This window comes from Sceloporus occidentalis, unplaced genomic scaffold, assembly GCF_023333645.1.
Source record: "Sceloporus occidentalis isolate IW3139 unplaced genomic scaffold, rSceOcc1.0.p SCAF_5, whole genome shotgun sequence".
NCBI lineage: Eukaryota > Metazoa > Chordata > Lepidosauria > Squamata > Phrynosomatidae > Sceloporus > Sceloporus occidentalis.
Window position 1 is genome coordinate 157,063,997 of NW_028316985.1, and position 21,357 is coordinate 157,085,353.

The 21,357-nt window shown below is 40.2% G+C and overlaps 1 protein-coding gene across 2 annotated transcripts in view; it reads left to right on the forward strand.

Moving 5' to 3' along the window:
- LOC149313024 (protein transport protein Sec24D-like) overlaps positions 1-21,357 on the forward strand; it is a 67,977-nt gene that overhangs the window by 39,884 nt on the left and 6,736 nt on the right. For both annotated transcript variants that reach the window (XM_089525888.1, XM_089525889.1), the window contains exons 11-18: positions 2,287-2,411; positions 4,604-4,795; positions 5,872-5,965; positions 11,886-12,002; positions 13,462-13,632; positions 15,377-15,473; positions 16,705-16,850; positions 20,408-20,546. In XM_089525888.1, coding sequence (XP_089382014.1) covers positions 2,287-2,411; positions 4,604-4,795; positions 5,872-5,965; positions 11,886-12,002; positions 13,462-13,632; positions 15,377-15,473; positions 16,705-16,850; positions 20,408-20,546 — 1,081 coding nt within the window. The remainder of the gene's footprint in view (positions 1-2,286; positions 2,412-4,603; positions 4,796-5,871; positions 5,966-11,885; positions 12,003-13,461; positions 13,633-15,376; positions 15,474-16,704; positions 16,851-20,407; positions 20,547-21,357) is intronic.

Sequence of the window (21,357 nt, forward strand, 5' to 3'; positions counted from 1 at the left end):
TCAGCCATTTTACCATGATGCATATCCTGCAGTCACCACACTCATTAACAGGATTATAGCCATGGCCCTGAATTATGTTGTTCTGTTGTTAAATCTGGCTAGAGAATTCTGTTGTTAAAACCGACTCATTGAATAAATGAGGCTTAGCTATATACACACATGATTCAATGGGTCTGCCATAGCTCAAACTAACCAACAGGATCCAGACCAATTGATTCTTTCATTGAACTAACTGAAAAGCTTCAAGATATCTGTATTTCCAATTGGGTATTCACAGATTACTGGACTTGGGTTGATGGGATTAAATTATTTTCCATTGTATGAATGTTCTTAATTCAACTTGAGTTATAAACTGGCTGTTCATGCCCCTTTTACTGTTGACAGTTCACACTGTAAAGTCCCTCACTGATATGGTACATTTCACTATATAAGAAGAGTGAACTGGATTCAACCCAACTACAGTGATGTATTTCCCTCCCCTCCATTTAAAGAAAACCACAGCTTTCCTTCATGCTTATTGAATAACAATGAGGATGAACTGCTCAGGGAGATGTTAACAAATAACAGCTGTTGAGTGGTGTTGCCATACTTTGGAATTGATTTAGCAAATACAAAGCATTTTACTTTTTCAATAAATGTGCCAGGAAGTTAGCCAAAGTCTTTTAATAAATAGTTATAGAATTTACGTAAAGTATGAAGATTTTTGTTAGCCGGCTGCAAATGCTGAAATTGGAACCATTTTTAAAAACTCAGAACTCCACCTGGGTTGCTGCGTCTGTTTTATTTTACAGGCTGGGATTGTTTCAAAGACACATGGATATGAATAAAAGGAAAATGGAAACATTATTATACATGTATGATTTAAGGTACACTCACAAAACCTGCACTCATTATCACACTGTAGCTGAAGACTTGGGTTAAGTGAAATATGATATTTACTTGCATTTTTACCATATCAATGTGATTAACCTGTGTGTGTTTATATGAACTTTAACAAGTTAATCATGGAGCAGGAAGTGGTTTTGACATAGCACTTGACACATGCTAAAGCTCAGTCTGATGGTTTGATAGTGGAAATATTATGGCCTCCTCCTCTAAGTGTTCATGTAATTCAAGGAATATCCAGCACCAGATCTGTGACAGAGTGAATGTTTATCATCTTTATGTTCTTGGGAACAAAGGTCAACCTGCAAGGGATTGCTTTGGAATAGATCTCTCAATTGGCTTCTCATAAATTGTCTATATGTTTTCTTCAGAAGAACTATAAGAAACTTCCTCTGTGGGTCTCTCTTTCTCTGTGCGTGTGTGTCTGTGTCTCTGTCTTTCTGAGTACTTGGCTTATATTTTCAGTATTTTAATTTTGTAACATAATAAATCTGTTTTTTGAGAAATAAGCAGACATTTTGCAGATGACAAGTGCATTTGATTCAGATTTTATCATGTTCCTTGAGGGTGTTGTGTGCATTTCTGTGCATGCATTAACTCACATAACACACACTCATATATGTGTGTGCTTTAAAATGATACTTGAGGTTGGATCGATACTTGCTGAGACTGAAGGTCAGTCCCTTTGAGGAAGTGGGGTATTACAGGCAGTCATTTTTGCCAATTTCTCATTTCCTTACAGTGCTTACCTGCTCAATGCTCCCCAAAATCTGCCCTATAAAGTTATAGATGCTCTGAAACAGTGCTGGGGTGGGAGAGTTTGCCTTAGGTTCTTCATAAGTCAGAAACTACTGGAAGGCACACAACAACAACAACAACAACAACAACAACAACAACAACAACAGGATCTTGCCTTTCCATGTTTTAGTAAAAGTTGGAAACAACAGAACAGTATTTTATAATTACCACAGACAGCAAAGGTGATATTTTTGATAGAGAATTGCAAATTTTGTTCAAAAGGAAGAAATGGATAGAAGATTAAGGAATCAAGACGGGCAAGCTACTTGTGAAACATTAATAGAGACAATTGGTGTTATATTTTTCCAGTACTAATTCCTTTACTCAAATGTGAAATAATGTCAGTTTGAAATTATGGCTTGAATCCTATTGCTTGGTGCCAACTAGAATATACACATTAAATCAATTGTTGAATGGTAAGTCCACATAAAGGTAAATATCATTGATTCAGTGAGCCTACTTTAGTTGGGATTAATGATAGGTTGGGGCCATCATGCTGTGGCAGTTACTTAAGTATGGAAATATCCAATATTTATTTGAATTATCTGTAAAAATCTGGTTGCATTAGGAATCTTAGGTATTTATTTTTCTTGCTTTTTGTAGAACAACAAGCCTACACAGCCACCAGCCTATATATTCATGATTGATGTGTCATACAATAACATAAAGAGTGGTCTTGTTAAACTCATTTGTGATGAACTGAAGACTGTACTGGATAGACTTCCAAGGTAAGGACAACTGTAAACATGCAGCAGTTTAGCTTTTTCCATTTGGTAAAGAAGTAATAACAACTACATGTTAGTAACAATTTTTCTCTGCCCTTTGGCTGGGGCAAGGGGAGGCTTTCCCCTTTCTTCTAGTGATACACTTACATAGTTGTGGTGTGAATTTATTTCTCTTCCTACTTCTACCCTACGTCTTCCCATACTTCAAACAGACATTTGGCTTAAATCAGCCTTCCACAACCTGGTGCCTGCAGAGGTGCCCAACTACAACTCCTAGCATACCCAAGCAGCACAACCAATGACTGTTAGTTGAAAACGGTGGGAGCTGAAGTCCAATACATGTGGAAGGTGCCATAATGGGGGTGGCTGGCTTAAGTAAAAACAAATTTTAAAAACCAAAAGTTTGCCCATGTGAAATGTTTATTTATCAATTCTTACTTGTTTGAAAGAATGTTTTAGGAGTGTACATAATAGGAAGAAAATAACTTCACCACTGCCAAGAGATATTGGCGCGTTACAGACCGCCCGTTTGGGGTGGCCTGTAACCGGCCCTTTCCCCGCCGGATCGGGGCCTCAGCTGCCAGAACGGCAGCCTCTGAGGCCCTGATCCGCCGCTTTCCAGACTGCGGGGAAGCGGCAAAAGGCGGTGGCGGGGACTCTCAGAAAGGGGCCACTCAGCCCCTTTCCGATTTGCGTCGCTGGTGCAGCCTTCACACGGCTGCACCATCAATGCAAACCAGGAAGGAGCTCCATTTCGGAGCTCCTTCCTGCTCCGCCAAAAGGGCGCACTAAGCGCCCTCGCATGGCACGACAACGTCACGTCCGCGCCGCCCCATTTGCAAGTGGCACGTTCGTGATGTTGTCATGGCGCCCCCCCATGTGGAAGGGGCGCCGCCATTTTGTACAAATTCAGTCCGTACTAGGGTTAGGGGCGTCCAGAAGCGATGCCCCTTTTTAACCCTAGTATGGACTGAGTCCATAGTTTAAGGCCCATCTGTAATGGGCCATTGTTACCAAAAGAAAGGTGGAAGACAGAGGGGTCTCCACATAGTATGACAGTATTAACTTTACTTGTTGGAGGAATTGGCTTTGCAAGGGGCTGGATAACCTTTAGGACCGTTTGCCCCTGTATATACCATTAATAATTGAAAACATATCCAGGGGTAGCTGTGTTGGCCATATAATTTTATTATAATTATATTTAAATATAGGAAAGTACAGCTGGCTTGCCCCTTATGCAGGCTTGCCTTACACAGACTTGAGTTCACACGGAAGGCAAGCCCCAATGGGGCACGTGCCCATGGCATGCCACGGGAGTGCACCACATTATTTTGAATAGGATTTGAGCATATGCTCGATTCCCCTTACATGGGAGGGTCCGGAACGGATCCCCTGTGTAAGAAGTGGGTGTACTGTACAGTATCACCCCAATCTACAAAACAATGATACCTAATTAGCTTACTTGCTAATTAGCTTACTTGCTGTTCACCGCTATGATCTTTGGAATAGCGGTATATAAATAAAACAAATTATTATTATTATTATTATTATTATTATTATTTATAGTGATACAACAGGGGATAGGCAGAAAGGTTATCTTATTGCTTTGGGTGCAAGGAGATCCTTTGTCTTAAGCTGCAAGAGGAAATGCAGAGGACTTGGGGAAGGAAGAAACATTTAGTACACTCATTTAGATTTGATTGTCCTATTACTGGATGTGCACATGCCTTGGGACATGATCCTTTTCTCCTGGAAACCTGACCTAGTGCTGAAAGGTCATCGATCTCTCAAGAAAATGCCATCTCCAGACATGAGATATGAAAGATGGAGACTTCAAAATACAGTGTGGGGTATGCAGACTGTGCTAACATAGTAACCTGTGAACTTTTTCTTGGAAAAAAAAGAGTCAGTTGCTCCTGTGCTGAATTTCCAGAGAAATGTTTATGTCTTATAAAGGTGAGAAGTGTAAATGTACATGCACATGCCCAGCAGAAACACTATTCTGGTTTGTAGTTCTGGGAGTAGACATATTCACTCTGTCTATGGCTAAAATCTGGATATCTCATTGAGATATTTGTTGCTGTTCAGTTCTGCCAAAAATAATATGATTGATAATTACAGGTAAATCTGATTTTTTCCCCATGCAAAATTGAATATACTTTCAACCATGCTTTCCAAAATCATTACTCTTAAAGGGAGGAACAAGAGGAGATGTCAAGTATCCGTGTTGGATTTGTCACCTACAACAAAGTCCTCCATTTCTTCAACGTAAAGAGCAACCTGGCACAACCTCAGATGATGGTTGTCACTGATGTTGGCGAAGTCTTTGTGCCTTTGCTGGATGGTTTCCTCGTCAGCTTTCAGGAGTCACGATCAGTTATCCACAAGTAAATAGTTTATACCATTGTTTTGCTCAGATGGAAATATACTCAACTGAGAAAGTCATTCATTTTCCACTTAATCTGTGACAGACACTTCTGCTTATATATTATCAGCCTATTAATAAATATTTTGTTTTCAATAACCTGCTTCTGAAGATATATGCATGGAAAACATTTTTGCATATATACTACTATACATGCATGCATGCCTAGACGTTACTGCCAGTGAGATAGCTATTGGTGTGAATCAGTCTGCACACTGATATTCTAAGCAGAAATGAACAACTGCTACATCTGGAGGGCAATTTTCTGCCCCAGCACCATCTGTGGGCTACAGTGACTGCCACAAGTGGCCAGAGGTCCACACCCAGTTTTGAAACACCACTTTGTGTGTGCATATGTGTGTTTGAATCAGTGCAAGAGAACTCTGCAACCTTTTTAAAATTTCCACTCTTAGAGGCTTTGAGAAGTTTTACATCCTTTTTACTGTCCAGGAACAGGCCATTCTTAGAAGTATGGATGTTCCAAGGGCCAGAAAAATTGGGGGGGGGGGGGGGGGGGATGTGAGCCCAGGACTCAACTTTGCCCATGCTACTTCTAAACTTTTTTCTTATATAGACTTATAGAGCTGAAACTTGGACAGGGTGATGATTATTGTTTGTTTGTTTGTTTGTTTTTGGTGAATGTTTATGTATCTATGTAAAAATTCAGTATGGTGGAAAACATTTAAATTTATAAAATATATGTAGCTTAATGTTCTAAAGACCTCAGAAAATGGATCTGTCAATGTTTGGAAAATTTTGATTGTTGGCCTTTCATAAAAAGTGGTGTGCTTGAGAGTAGTGCATTTTGGTTAAAGCAGAATTTTTCTGAGTTCAACTGAGTAGCACTAAAAACCCAGCAACATGTAAGTAGCTTTGTAAAGGCTGATAAGCCTAGCAACTGTAATTCTCTTTTTCACTTGATGTGGTAATCTTTCAGCAAGGGGACCTGGTGTCATTAAGATTTTCTTGTTCTGAAGGATTAGCCTGTCTATTTCAACCTGTTGAAACACTGACACTGACCTTTCTCCCTTTCTGTAGCTTGCTGGACCAGATTCCGGAGATGTTTGCTGACACTAATGAGAGTGAGACAGTCTTTGCTCCTGTGATTCAGGCTGGCATGGAAGCGCTAAAGGTTAGAATGTATTCTGCACCACAGTGTCCTTATTAGGACAAAGCTATGGCTGAAAGCTAACATTTCCCACAGTGGGATGGTCAAGCAGTGGGAAACTTGTGAAATACAGGATATAATCACCTACTAAATCATCAAACGTTCCCTGAGTAGCACTTTCTGAAGCCTGATCTACCTCATAGAGTTGTTGTAAGGACAGAGTTGGAAGGAGGACAGCATGCACACTAATATGTATACACTGAATACATATGTAACATGATGATGATGATTGATGATGATGGGGAAAAACTGCTAATCCTCTGAGGTGCTAGAATTTTGTGATAGCTCTGAGAGTGAATCAGGCATGCTGCTTTTTCTACACAGGTTCCAGTATAGGGGGTGTCCATCATTCAGTATATAGGATTATATCAAATATATTACTTTCATATACAGTCCTCCCTCTCTATTTTTCCATTTTCCTTTCCCTCTCTTTCTCCTTCTCTCCTTCCTTCTTATCTTCGTCTCTTTTCAGAGACAAATGCATGTCCACAGGAAAAAACAAACAAGGAAACCTCTTCTTATTTTTCAACTCCTTTTTTGTTAACTGTATAAAATACAACTTTACACATTTAAAAAAGTTACAAGTACATTTTTTCCACCTTATACTTGTGGAAACATGGTAACTGAAGCAGCAGTAGCTGAAAGCTGAGTCAACAGACAGATTTTATCTCACTGCATTTTCTGAGTCTAGATCCTAGAGGATTACAGAATCAGGGAGAGAACAGGCATGTTTCACAAATTTTTGCTTTTCTTGGAGCAAGGCTACCAGGGTGCTGTGAATGAATTTGAAGGGATGACTGGGGAAAATCCTGACTGAATCCCTGGAGAAATGCAGTAAGCATGGGGTGGGAGGGGAGAGGGGCGGAAAAAAACCTGTTACCCAAAAAAGTGGGGGGATTTGGAGTCCCCACCAAGTGTGTCAGTGTCTTCTTCAATACTGAGGGAACTGATAGATAAGAGGAGGCTTGTGAGAAGTTGAGTACCACAAGGGACCGTTTTCACCTGTGTATACCAGTAGTACCTGCTGGAGAACTCCAGGTTTGATGAATAAATAAGGTTTTTATTTAGAGATATGCAAGAGTGCAGCACACAGTAACAATTCAAGTAGACATACCATACAAACACCAAAATACAGCAGACCACCACCACCTTGTGGATACAAAAATCTTTGAATGCTGAAGTCCCACAGTAAAATGGCATCCCTTATATAAAATGGCAAAATCAAGGTTTGTTTTTTGGACTTTATTATTTTTTTTTTAATATTTTCAAACCATGGATATTTGAATCCATGGATAAAGCATTCGTGGGTACTGAGCACCAACTGTAGAGGTATGAAAATTGGGTCAGGGAGGCTTAGGGTTGTAGAGGGGATGCTATTGAGAAGTCCTGAAGAATCCATGGAAAGCTGGGTGTGATTCAGGTGGCATGATGATTGGACAGAGCTGCTGTGCTTCCTCACCACAATTGGTGGTCACAAATTGGACATGTGCAGTTTGGATATTTATAGCCTGTTTGGTGCCCTCAAGGGGCTGTGCATACTGTGGGTTGTCAAATTGGGGTGTATTCGAAAGGGAGAACTCTGTGGACATTTCTCTCTAACTCGCTTATGTAGATAAGTCCATGGTTACTGCAGATCAGGGTAACCTGAAGATAACCTGGATTTTTCTGTCAGTGTAGTTGTGCCCTCAGTTCAGGGAAACAAGGTTAAAAAGTTGGCTGTGTTCTTCTTTAAAAACAAAGTGCACGGGGAGTGCTTATCTTGTTTTAAAGCAGAATTGCATTCTTGGAAGCCTCCCAAAAGTATGATTCTACTTCAAAACAAAGTACACCTTTGTGTTGGAAGGAAAAAATAGCTTTTTTGCTGCTGCAACATGACAGCAGGATCCAGCTACTGGCAGATTAGGAAGGATCCGATATGCAGCCTCCCTCCAATGGGAGACTGTCCAGCCCCATGTAAATGATACTCACTTAAATGGATGAGTGCCCTAACTTGGTAAATGTTCCTTACTGCATATAAATTTGATGCTACTTTTTTAACATTCCACATGTTCAAAAATAAGTGAATGATTTATTTCTTGCTATGATGTAATTTTAATTTTGGTGCCAGGTGGCAACAACACTTTTTGGTGTCATTCTTAATTATAAAAAGCATGATTATTAGTGTCTTAGCTCATTTGTACTAAATGTATCCAGGTTTCTATGAAGGGGAGAAGAAATCTGAGATACCTTTAGTTTTAAAGAAAATGTATTTATTTATATAAATTTAGATAAATGCCCAGTACCATCTGTCATGAGTGAAGGAAATAAATAAATATGCTGAGGACACACACACAAAGAAAATTAAAACCAAAAGCCATTAAATGAATACATCACAACTTCAAAGGGGCCATTCAGGGTCCATCTGGAATTGTGTGTGTGTATGTGTGCGTGTGTGTATTTACCATGAAAGTGATCTCAGTGGTTGAGCAGACTTTTAGTCTCTGCATTTATTTGTCTTTGTTTTTTTATTCCACAATGCCAACTGTGAGCAAATACAGCAATGCATATTATTCTACAAAAATCAAATGATCACACTATTTTTATATTTCACCATCTCCCTAGGAAGAGGAAATTCATTCTCAGATTAAAAATTGTGCTGTTTGAAAACCTTTCTTATATTTTTTGTGGAGGTTTTTTTGAGGAGTGATGATTCTTTAAGTAGTCCATAAATGTATTTAGATAGGCCTTGGTTAATGTGTATAGTGTATGCCTGGAGCCCTAGCTTTAGAAAGGGGTAATCTATTACTCTTATTGTTTGTGTGACAGATGTTAAGTTTGCAAATGCTAGGTGAAATACCTGTCTGTTTGTTAGTCAGTCCAGAGGCATTCCACCAATTTGGGAAATTGCCAAATGTATTTTAATGCATGTTTTCTGAGATGATCCATAAATTCTGTTTAAGTTGCTCAAGGCAGTGGACAGATGATTGCCCTCATGTGGGTTTCCTGGAAACTCCACAGCAAACCCCAGCTGTTTATACGGCCTTCTACAATTCCTACCTTTCTGCACCATTGCTAGTACTGAGAAGTCTTCCATTGTTGTGTCTGACAAGGAAATGGGGCGCCTGGCCACATGGATGCAACTAGCAGGCCTGTTTCCACATCAGACATACAATTTGGGCTTCTCAGGACCAGCGATAGTGCAACAAGGTAAGGAGCCATTCTGGTAGTGGGTCCAAGGTCGGTGTGGGGACAGGTGTGTAAACATCCACTCATCCCCAAGCTGACGCAGGGACCAACCCAGGTGAGCACCATAGCCAGAATAACATGGGCTCGGCCCCTTATTCAAATTTCTGAAGGTTGGAAGGGCCTGCAGAGCACCGTGGTAGTAAGAAGGGAGGACTTTCCATTGTTAGGGTACTGTGCCATCTAGTGACTGAAGGTAGTAGACTATAGCCATATTTAAATTAAGTAAAATGAATTCATTTTCAGAACAAAATCAGCTGGAGGCACATGTCTGGGATCCCCTTAGTATTCAAACCATAGTTCAGATCTCTGGACTTCCTGGTCTTTCTAGTCATGGTGTAGACCAGCGGTTCTCAAACATTTCTATTCTTGTGACTCCTTTACATCTGCATGTGAAAATCCCCCCCCCCTTCAAGATAGTATAGGATTAAAAATATTTTGTTTATTTAGTGTATTTTCCTTCACACATTCATGTGTATTCATATTTTAACATTTTATAAGTAAACAGCTCTCCTTCTCTCTGTCCAAGCATTGTCCCTGACTTTGTTTTACCTTCCAGGACAGAAAAAGTTTGGGAGGGGAGATAAAGGGGGGATCAGGGCCTTCAAGTCTCACACCCCCCTTGAACAACCCTTGCACCTCTGGGCTCCCACCCCACCATTTAAAAATCATGGTTGTAGACTGACAAGTCTTTCTTCTTCTTTTTTAGTACAAATGTGCTATAGATATTCAACTTTCTTATAGTAGACTAAGGATGAGAAAGTTTATTATGATGTAAACTGTTGACAATCCTAGTAGTAAAATGGTAGAATAAGCAAGCTTCTGCTTCTGCATGTATTATCACACCTTTTGGGGAGGGTAGATGGGAGTCTGCCAATTCCTCTATAAAGTGGATGCAAACTCATCAATTTATTTTTATCCAAGAAGACTTAGGCGCGTTACAGACCGCCAGATTGCGGTGGTCTGCTGCCGCCGCCAGTTGCTATGTCCAGGAACCGCAGCAGCCAAACGGCGCGGTTCCCGGATGCAGCAAACAAGCAGCACGAAAATCGCGGTGTGTGGACGCAGAGCGTCCGTTACGGCAAAATGGCGGCGGCCGTGTGGAACGGCCACCGCCATTTGTTACGGACTCAGTCCGTGCTAGGGTTAGGGGCGTCTGGAAGAGATGCCCCTTTCTAACCCTAGCACGGACTGAGTCCGTCCTAGGGTGCCCGTTTGTAACGGGCCTATGTATCACAATCCCTGACGAAAAGGAAAAGCAGTGGGCATTTCCCTTTTATGGAAAATTGTGCTCCATGTTTGCTCATTGCAAGGGCTTCTTCCCATAGTTGGGTGTGTAAAATTAGAGAGCGAAGTAAAACTTGATTGTGTGTGATGGACTGATGGATGTTTATAGTTTTTTTGATATTTGTTTTTCCATGTGGTGAAAGTGCCTTGGGAGCAAAGTGAAAGTTTAAGGAACTTCTTTCTGCTTCTATGTTCAATCCATGTGTAGTGTTAAAAGCACAAACAGCGGCAGCCAAACATTTCCTATAGTAATTAGTCGATACTGTGCCAGTCTGGTCATATCACTTGTCTAGAATGCAAACCTTTTGATATTTGCTTTCATCCTTGAGCGACTCACTAAGCCCTGAAACATTAACTGTTGGGAATGTTGCCATCTCTTTGAAGCTGATTCACTGGTTTTATCTTTGATTAGCAGGTAGCTTGATCAGTGCAGTGGGACAGTGCTAAAGCCATCCCCAATGTTGCACTGGATTAGCTGTGAGGTCTGTCAGCTGTTTAGGGATTGCATTAAAAACATCCTATCTGCTGTGCCAATGGCAACCAGTGGCTCTATTATCAATAGGGCACTAATCCTATTCCAGGTTTAATCCAGGACTTGAAGGAGTTATCTACAGTGCTGAACCTGTTTCCAAAGTAGATTTAGCATCTTGGATAGTTTTTATTAACCAATTTGGACTAAAACTAAGAGTAGATTCGCCATCCTACTTACATTGGCATCACCAGCCATTACTGTGCTGTGCTGAAGGCATTTTTGTTTTTATAATGGCAAAATACATATGAACCTAAGCTAGTGCTGACATATACTTCCTTTAACCCAGATAGAATGGTATATTTCCATAGCCAATGCATACAGAACTTTTTTCCCTTCCACTTTAGGCCTCTTTAGCACCCAAAATGTAATCCAGAAGCTTATCCAGACCACTGGGGCAATTTTAGGGGTGGAAGTGCATTGCAGGGCATCTGCTGATTTGGTGAAAAAACTGTGATGCTGTTATCAAATCTGGCATATTGTCCCTGTCCAGCTCCCCACCCCAACCTGTATTGGATTGATTTTTTTTTTTTCTGTTTAAGCAAACATTTAGTAATCTAGGAATAGAGTTGTCTTAAAACAACTACACGATGTATCGCTGATATATAGTTGTATCTTAAGTGATTAAGACATCTCTGTGTTACACTATGTTACCTGTGAATAGCTGTAAACCTCACAGTTATTTCACAGGAATTTGGTTGCTACAGGTATTTCAGACTATAAACTATTTTGTTTATGAAGTTCACAGATCATTTGCACTAATGTTTTGAGCCTTAACTGGAGATTTGACTCCAATGTTTATAACCACAGCAGAATAAAGGTCATTTTTCTGTGCTTTTGTAACAGGCAGCAGAATGTCCTGGAAAGTTGTTTCTGTTCCATGCTTCACTGCCAACTGCAGAAGCTCCTGGGAAGCTGAAGAGCAGAGACGATAGAAAACTGGTCAATACAGAAAAGGAGAAGGTATTCTTTCTTTCTTTACTTCTTACTGTTTTCCTTTTCCATGCAACTTGTGGTAAACTGATCATGACTATGTTTTTTTTCTTATCAAATCTCTGATAAGTATTCCTCTAAACCACATCTCTTTTCTTAAAGCTAAATATCAATGTATTCTTCTTTTTGTGCTTCTTACAGCCATTTAGCATGATAACACTTCCCATTTGTGCTGTTGTAGAAGCATATACCCTTGCCAAGTAGATCTGTCTTAATTTAGGTAGTCAAAGGATGTTTTGGTTTTAGGCCACCTGGTACAGTTAATCTGACACCCAGAAAGCACAACAGCAGTGTGTCAATCCTCATGCTCTCTCTCTCTCTCTCTCTGGACAACTACAGCCTCCAGAATCCCAGTACTATGCTAATTACAGTCAATTCAAATTCTAGTCTTCACAGAGCATAAACCAGGGCTAGTTGATATATCTTTGTTAATGGCTCTGGACATGGATGGATAATTAAATTTGATCCTCATCCATCATTCCTTTCCTTTTAAATTGGTATTGTTGGTCCATCTGGTTTTTGAGGACAAATAAAATGGAGATAGAACTGGTTCCTTTTAGGGATGATTAGCACTTCATCACTTGAATCAAATGTGTGAACTGTTATCAACTGATCTGAATTAAAATATCCCCATGTGTGAATGTGCTGATAAGAGAAAAATTATATGTGGATAAAGAACAGTTCCTGGACCTGTGACATCACTTTGCAGAGGCAATGGAGATTGTCACTGTGGAAGGGAGGACAAGCAGAAGCCTCCTTCATCCATGTTGAAGGAGTAGTGTCTTCTGTTCCCATGGGAAGTTGTTAGGACCAAAGCCATTGTGTTTCAGTTGAAAGCTGTGGAAGTTCTATTTGCAGTAGTTAACTGGCAGTGAATCATATAAGCTGAATATTGAGTATGCATATATGATTTCCAACCTTAATCCAATTTGTAAATGAAGCAGACTGCGTTACGGACTGAGGATCTGATTCTGTCAGAAAAATACATATAGTGCCTGAACACACAGGCCAAAATAAAGCTGCTTCAGGTCACTTTGGAGGTATGCTTTTTAAATGACACATGCATCTTAAAAGGCCAGAAGCTGTGCCAAAGCTGCGCTCCAGTCCTTAGGACTGGAGCATAGCTTTGGCGTGGCCTCTGACCCCTTAGGACACATGCATCATTCAAACAGCATACCTCCAAAGTGATCCAAAGTGGCCTGTCTTTAGGTAACTAATCCTTTAGTTAGTACCAGTGAATATTTACCCTGGCATAGTTTGTCTATCAAAATTATGTTTTAATTGGAGCTGCATTTTTTTAAAAAAACACCACGATTTCCCAGTTAAAACATTTCCCAGTTAAATTCAGCTTTGCATTGTACTAGGTTGTTCTTGTGGACTGTTTTTTTGTTTGCATATTACTCAGAATGTGTCTTTTAAAACTTTCCAGACACTGTTTCAGCCACAGACAAATATTTATGAGACCCTGGCGAGAGACTGTGTTGCAAATGGCTGCTGTGTGGATCTGTTCCTTTTCCCAAACCAGTATGTTGATGTAGCATCCATGGGCCTTGTTACTATGCATACTGGAGGAACTCTGTACAAATACAACAATTTTCAGGTGAGTGTCCAAAGATTATCTTTATGTCATCTAAGAGTGCATGGAATTTGACACACAAAGCTTGTCTCCACAAAATGTAGAAAAGAAACAGTGGAAAACAGAATTTAATTATTTGAAGGTAAGTCGCAATATGCTAATATTTTAATGTGCTCGACAATGAAGCACTTGAGGAAAAATGTAGAAATCCAAGCTAATCTTGCATGATGAAAGTTTTTCAGCTGAAGTGAGTTCTTGCAAACTCTTGAATCTTTGCAGAAAAATCTCTCCTCCACATTGAGATTTAAAACACAAAAAACAAAAATCCAAATGGCAGCATACAAAATGGAGTCAGCAATTTTGCTTGCAGCAGCATAGATGGAAAAGTAAATCTATTTAGTTTTTTAAAATAATACCAGGTGCAGACAATTCCAAGAAGAGTTACATTAATTGCGTTCTAAAATACCATGTTTAGAACTTACTTAATTTTAAAAAAACAACAAAAAGCATTGTGGTAGGGCAGCATGTACATGATTCATGTAAGGATTATGGAGTGTTCCCTTTCTTTAAAATTGCCCCCAAAGCTATTCACTTATGGAGTGATACGTAAGAAAAAGTAAAATGGTACCTTTCCAAGTGCATACAAAATCTTTCCCTATGGATTTCTGAATTATTGCTCAGAAAAGCATGACACACTGACTAACAGCAATTGGTTTGAAATAGAGACACTATTGTGATTTTCTTCTTCACTCATGAAAGGATAGAAAAGCATATAAATTATAGCCTTCTATGTTTGTCAGTGATGAGTTCCACAGAACAATGATTAGTATTAGTGTTTTACTGAATTTTACTTCTTCTTGACTTTAAAGAATGAATTTTAGGTCATAGTTTTGCGATTTTTCATACTACATATATTTTTTATACCCAGGGTGAAAGTAAATGCCATATGCCAAATTATCTGAGGAGGTATACAATGGCTTTTCATTTGTCAAATGACCATTTAGCCATTAAACCCAGATACCAACATGATAACCAAAGCTAAGCCCTAATTTCCAAAACTGAAACACAACAGCTTGTGGCTGCCAGCAGTGTGGTCCCTGTGCATGCATGAAGAAAGTAAGGGTAAACCACATAATTTATTCTGTGTAATATGGGTCTCATTTGCTTATTATTCTAACTATAGTAGCAGTCAATAGTACAGTGGGACCATGGTATACAAAGCAAAATTTCTGGCTTCTAGAGTAGCTGCATGCTTCCTCCAGTTATTTACAGAAAATCTGCTTTTGAAACATTCATTCTTCATTCTTCAAACCATCTGAAAAGAATAGCTTTAGGTAACTAATACTAAAGTAAATGCAATTGCAAGGTTGCATCTGCACTGCAGAAATAATGCAGTTTGACCTGCTTTAACTGCTGTGGCTCCATGCTAAGGAATTCTGGGAATGGTAGTTTTATCATACATTTAGTCTTTGCTGTCAGGGAGCTCTGGTGCCACCACAAGCTACAAATCCCAGGACTCCGTAGCATGGAGCCATGGCCAGATAAAGCAGTGTCAAACTGGATTATTACAGCAGAAACAACATGTCATCCTGTACATATGTTCGTGGACTATAGATCACTTTGTCAGGCGCAGGGGGTTAGCTGTGCTCTTAAACAGGATGAAGGGTGTAAGTGATGTTAAAGCACATATTGGAACCATTTCTGTAGTATTGCTGCCCTCCAGTGGCAGGTATCTAGTGTATTAAATTCTCTCTTTTTTTCCTGTTAGGTAAATTCTGACAGCCATCAATTTCTGAGTGACCTCAGGAAAAATATAGAAAAAAGGATGGGATTTGATGCAATCATGAGGGTTCGTACTAGCACAGGTAAGAATACTTTTGTGGATTTTTTGGCATATTAATCTATATGTATATAACAATACTGGGCAAAGTTTAAGGCAAGAGGAAAAGAGCAAAACTACATTACAAATGGATTAACTTGGTCAAGGAAGTCACAGCCCTGAGTTTGCAAGACCAGGGAGGTTAATAACAAAATCTCCCAATAATCTCTAATTGTATTGCCATCAAACAAACCTGATTTGACAAACTTTAACAATAAATGCATTATGTAGAGAATTCAATTACTGTGTTACATGTTGAGTAGAGCACTCTGTTAACCCACCAAATTCAGAAGAAAAAAAAACCCCAGGATGTCATGGTTTGTTTGTTTTTGAAAAAAAGAAGTCAATTGATGTTTAAAAATAAAAAACTGCCATTCACAGGTTTTTTTTCTTTTTAGTACTTCCAGACCTGATTCCTAATTACTACCAATGAGAAAACATTATATATATATTTCAATCTTCTCCTTCTTAATGGATTTTTTGTTGTTGTTGTAAGAACAAAGAATATAGTGTAAATGGTAGGAAAACGTGGGAGGGTTATAACTGGAGGAGGATTGTCTGGAAGTAGCAGTTGAGTCCCATTGTCCAGAATAAATTCATAACTCTCCTAATCTAATTTGGAAAGAGGTTGTGATTGAAAACTTTCATTTTGAACATGTCAAGAAATTTTTTCTTTCTAAAAGCCAATTCACATTACTTGTTCAATTGCATAATTGACACTCATAATTGACACTCCGTGAGGCTCAAGAAACAAGGTTTCCTAAGAAAATGGAAATGTGACAGTAGTCCAACCAATCTCTGTTTAAAAACCTCAGTGAAGCAGAATCCACTATCTGCTGAAGTAGTCTATCCCACTACATAACATTTCAGTCCAGATGTTCTTCTAATGTTTCATCATAAACTTTCATACAGAATAACATGCAAATAAATCCAAAGAATGGGGGAAACAGGAGAGGAGAGAAGAATGGACTGCCATTTCTCTGATGCTGCAGTTTTATGGTACATTTGTAGGTGTAGTGCTGGACAGCTATTGTGCAATTTTATGGGTTTCAAATCTTGTCTTGACCTAGTCCAGGCAAGGCAGATGAAATCAGTGTAATGATTTTACCTGTGTTATGTACTGATTATATTTGTCATATTTATATGTTAACATTAGTCTCAATTTTGTATTTCTTTTTAGCGATGGTATATACTTTACTCTTTTTTATTTTGGATAGGTTTCAGAGCAACAGATTTCTTGGGGGCTCTTTACATGAACAACACCACTGACATTGAAATGGCAGGAGTAGACTGTGACAAAGCAGTAACTGTGGAATTCAAGCATGATGACAAATTGAATGAAGACAGTGGAGCTTTAATCCAGGTAACAAGCTATAGCACCCACATGTGGCCTTTTTAAGGTCTCTCCAGATGACCAATAAATATCTTACCTTTTGTTATTCTGCATCCAGATATCTTCCATCATGATAGGTCTTGTACACTCCCAGCACTTAGACAGTATTTTTGTAACTGGGAAAATGTGATCTTTTCCACATGGTTATTGCAAATGCTCTGCAGAATGCAGCTATGTGAAGGTCAACAGATACCTCCAGTGATTTTTGTCCTACCAGTATGCTTTCTACATGCTAGTACTATCTTTCTTTGTAGCAGAAAACATCCTAGGACAGATTGCCTATTTCATCTCTACCTTGGGTATGGGGTTGTGTAAGCTCATCCTTTCTGGTGGAAGGGGCTTCTATCCAGTTTAATTCCTGTTTCTGACTTGGAGAGAAGTTTTCTCCCAACTCCTGCTTCTGGGTGCTGCTTCTTTCTTATTAAGCACGTCTTATTTCCCTGATTATTCAGAAAATAAAAGGTTCAACTACTGGAGAAATAGCTGCCTACAGTGATAACATTGATGTACTATCATTCCGTCATCTTCAACATATTCTAGTAGGTCTGGGGAACATTTGGCTCTTTAGACATTGTGGGCTGCAACTCCATCCTGCACCATGTTAGCTAGAGCTTCTATAGGCTGAGGTTGAAAACCTCTAAAAATGAAAAGGTTCCCTATTTCTACCTCAAAGCAAGATGGCAGAAATGCAAGAGTTTGTGGGTTGTTACTGAGAAGGAATGGATAGAAATGTTCTGCAGTAAGAAGTCAGTTCTTTCCAGTTTCTTGTAGAAAAGAAAACAAAAACTCTTTTTACTTTTTTTGGCATTTCTGCCTTAAATGTGTTGAGTACTTCTGTTATTTAAAATATAGAAACCTCATAAAACTTTCAGATGAGGTGAAGACTCCTTTTGTTGTGACTGCTTCCTTTTTTGGAGTAGGTTATAAATCTAGCTCAAAAATCACCCAAGCCTTTTACTTTTACTACAGTTAGTCATCTGCTCTTAAAATATAACTATGAGTCAGTCACAAATCCTTGTGTAAATGCAGTGCAGTAAAACTTAATTAGATTTGGCAAGGACATTATTCCTAAGAAAAATACACTCCTGCAGTGAAGCAAGTAGGTGTCTTTCCTGGGATAGCTGGATCAGAAACAGAAGGGAGGATGTATTTCAGTCTGAGGCTTCCTTTACACTGGCATAAAATAACATGATGGGTGCTACAACAATTTTGCAAGTCGTTTTGATACAATCCCTATAGTTAGCCAAGGCTCAAGGGGTTTTCACTGCTTCCTTCACTGTCTGGGAAAACTTGCTGTTTTGGACTGTGCTTCTTGAATCACATGTTTGCAAGGGATTCTGGGAGTTATAGTCCATAAAGATAACTTTTCCAGTTCTGTTCAGGATAGAAATAGAATCAGAGTCGGAAAGGACCTCAAATGTCAACAGTCATCTTGAACAGACATCTTTATGGAAAAGGCAGACTGTAAATAAATACAGTACATGGAAATCTGCAGCTACAGCATACCTAATCATCCAACCTCTGGTTAATAGACCTTAATATAGCAGGACATAGAAGTTGGGGGAGTGCGGGAGAAAGCTGGACATAGCTTGAAGTAGTTGGGTTTAGGAACTACCTAGAGAATGTCAGAGCTGGGCAGGTATACTAAATTAGATTTCTAGATTGGTGTGAGGCAAGGAAACCTTTTAAAGAAATGGTGTAGCTTCATGAGAGTGAAAAACAATGCAATAAAGCAGAGTTGCTATGTTATGCCTGATTAAACTCAATGATAGAGCCCATATTTTGCATATAAAAGATTGTAGGAACCAATCAGCTGCTCCATGCCTAGTAGTAAGACTTCTTCTTGAGACTTAGGGAGGCCACTGGCAGTTAGAATTAGCAGTATTACTATAAAGCAGGGGTTGGCAACCCCCGGCCTGCGGGCCGGCCCCGGCCCCGCGAGGCCTTGGGACCAGCCCGAGCCCGGTCCTGCCGCCGATTGCCGCCGGCGTGGGTCCAAAGGCTGCTCGCACAAGAGGCCAAAGGCCCTGCGCCAGCGGCAAGACCGGGCCTCTCGCGCGGAGCCTTTGGCCTCTCGCCCTCGCGCAAGATGTCAAAGGCCGCTCGCGCGAGGGGCCCTCAGCCGGCAGACAGGCAGGGCCAAGGAGCCTTGATTCAGCGAGGCTCCTTCGCCCTGCCTTGGCCCCCTTCGGACAGGGCAGGAAGGAGGGCTGACCACTGTGAGGAGGGAAGGAAGGGAGGGCGGGGGTTGCCCTCCTCCTCCCCAGCCTTCTCTTCCCGGGGCTGCCTGGCAGCCATGAGGAGGGAAGGAAGGGAGGGTGGGGGTTGCCCTCCTCCTCCCCAGCCTTCTCTTCCCGGGGCTGCCTGGCAGCCGCGAGGAGGGAAGGAAGGGGGCGAGGGAAGAGGAGGAGGAAGATGAGGAAGAGGGAGGAAGGAAGGGAGGAGGAGGGAGGGAGGAGCAGGAGGGAGGGAGGGAGAAGGAGGAAGAGGAGGAGGAGGAAGAAGAAGAAGACTCTCTCTGAAGGTGAGACAGTGTGACTTTCCAAAGTGCATTTCTGTGTATTTTCAGTGCTTTTAATGCTAAAAGGTCTGCTTTAACAATTATAGGCGGGTTACATACCACCGAGAAGCAGCGCTGTCCCGCCGCCGCCGCTTGCAGCATCCGGGAGCCACAGCTGCCACACCGCGGGGCTCCTGGACGCTCAGAGGAAGGAGCGCGGAAATCGCGCTCCTTCTCGGGCCCCGGAAGAGGCACCGCAAGTGCCAAAGGGCGCACTCGTGGCATCACTTCCGGTGCGCCACATGCGGACGCAGAGCGTCCGTTAAGTCAATCATATTAGGGTTAGGGGTGCGGAAGCACCGCCCCTTCCTAACCCTAATTACGTATTCAATACGTATTTTTTGGCGGTCTATAACCCGCCCTAGTGATGATGGTGATGGTGATATTGATATCAGCCAGCTTCTGAGGCCCAAATGTCTTCCATTTTGATCATGCCTAAGAAACATGCATTTATATTAACATTTGTTAAAAATCATCAATTTTTTTCGCATGTCCTCCATTTTTTAAAAAATGTGTCCTACATTTGAAAATGTTGTCCTATTTTATTTTATTTATTTATTTATTTATTTATTTATTTATTTATTGGCTTCGGCCCCCCAGTTGTCTGAGGGACAGCAACCCGGCCCTCGGCTCAAAAAGGTTGCCTACCCCTGCTATAAAGCATCCAAATATTTTAGGGCAAGCATTCTTCCTTGTCATAGTGAGTCTCCCCAGACAAGAGGAATTAAAAAAAGAGCTTTACTGATTGTAATTTATGGTCTCATTGTATTCTCCTTCATTATCACAGTGAGCCTCGTCAAACAAAGGGGAATAAAAGAAAAAAGAACTCCCCTAATTGTTATTTGTGGTTTCTTAGTGTATTATGATAGATCTGATTTTTTAAAACAAGTTTGAAGCATTGCAAAAGGCCCAGAACTAAAAGAAAATGGATTTCAGCTCAATTTAACTTTGATTTTTCTCCTTGCAGTGTGCAGTCCTTTACACATCCATGAATGGTCAAAGACGACTACGTATACATAACACTGCGCTTAATTGTAGCTCCCAGTTAGCTGATGTCTACAAGAGCTGTGAGAATGATGCACTCATAAATTTCTTTGTGAAATCAGGTAAGTCTGTGATTCATGATGGCTGGAATCCTTTTGCTGTCTTACACATGCATACGTTTCCTTATGCACAAGTTTTGTCCAGTGCAGGATGACTTGCATTGTTCAGGTTTGTGGAAGCGGAGTTACATGTGTGATACCATTGCACATGATGAACTTTGCAGATCGCACATGCAGATGTCAATGCATTTTTGGTTATACAGTTCTGAAATTCATTAATGAGGTAGTGTTGTATATTTGCCAAATAACTGAACATGTATGAAGTTATTCTGTGTCTCCTTCCTTAATGTAGGATCTTAGCTGATGACTTCATGGTTGAAGAATACTTTTCCTGTAATGCAAAGTATTTTAAATCACAGAGAACACATTAAAAGTTGAGACAGGATGGCTGCAGATTTGCCACATCACTGATATTTTGTTTAATTAATAAGTAATTGGGAAAATAACATCTGTTTCAGTTGGAAATTTGTAATGAGCAAGTCAAATCTACAAGTCACATTATGCCTTAGAATAGTGGTTCCCAGCATGTGCTCCATTGATCCCTTAGGGCTCTGCAAGTCAAAAAGGTTGGGAACCCCTGCCTTAGAAGCATCATATTAACACATGCTGAATACAATTTTTCATGTCATTCATATTTTTAAACTTAAGCATCCATAGCTATGTAAGCAGATGTTACGTACTGAAATTATATCTGGTTTCAGAAAAGTCCAAAAAGTTGTTTGAGGGAATTGATCAAATGAAATTCATGGTGATTTTAACATTTGTTGTTCATTTGCTTTATCAAAGAGTATAATATGATGTCTTGCTGAGCCTT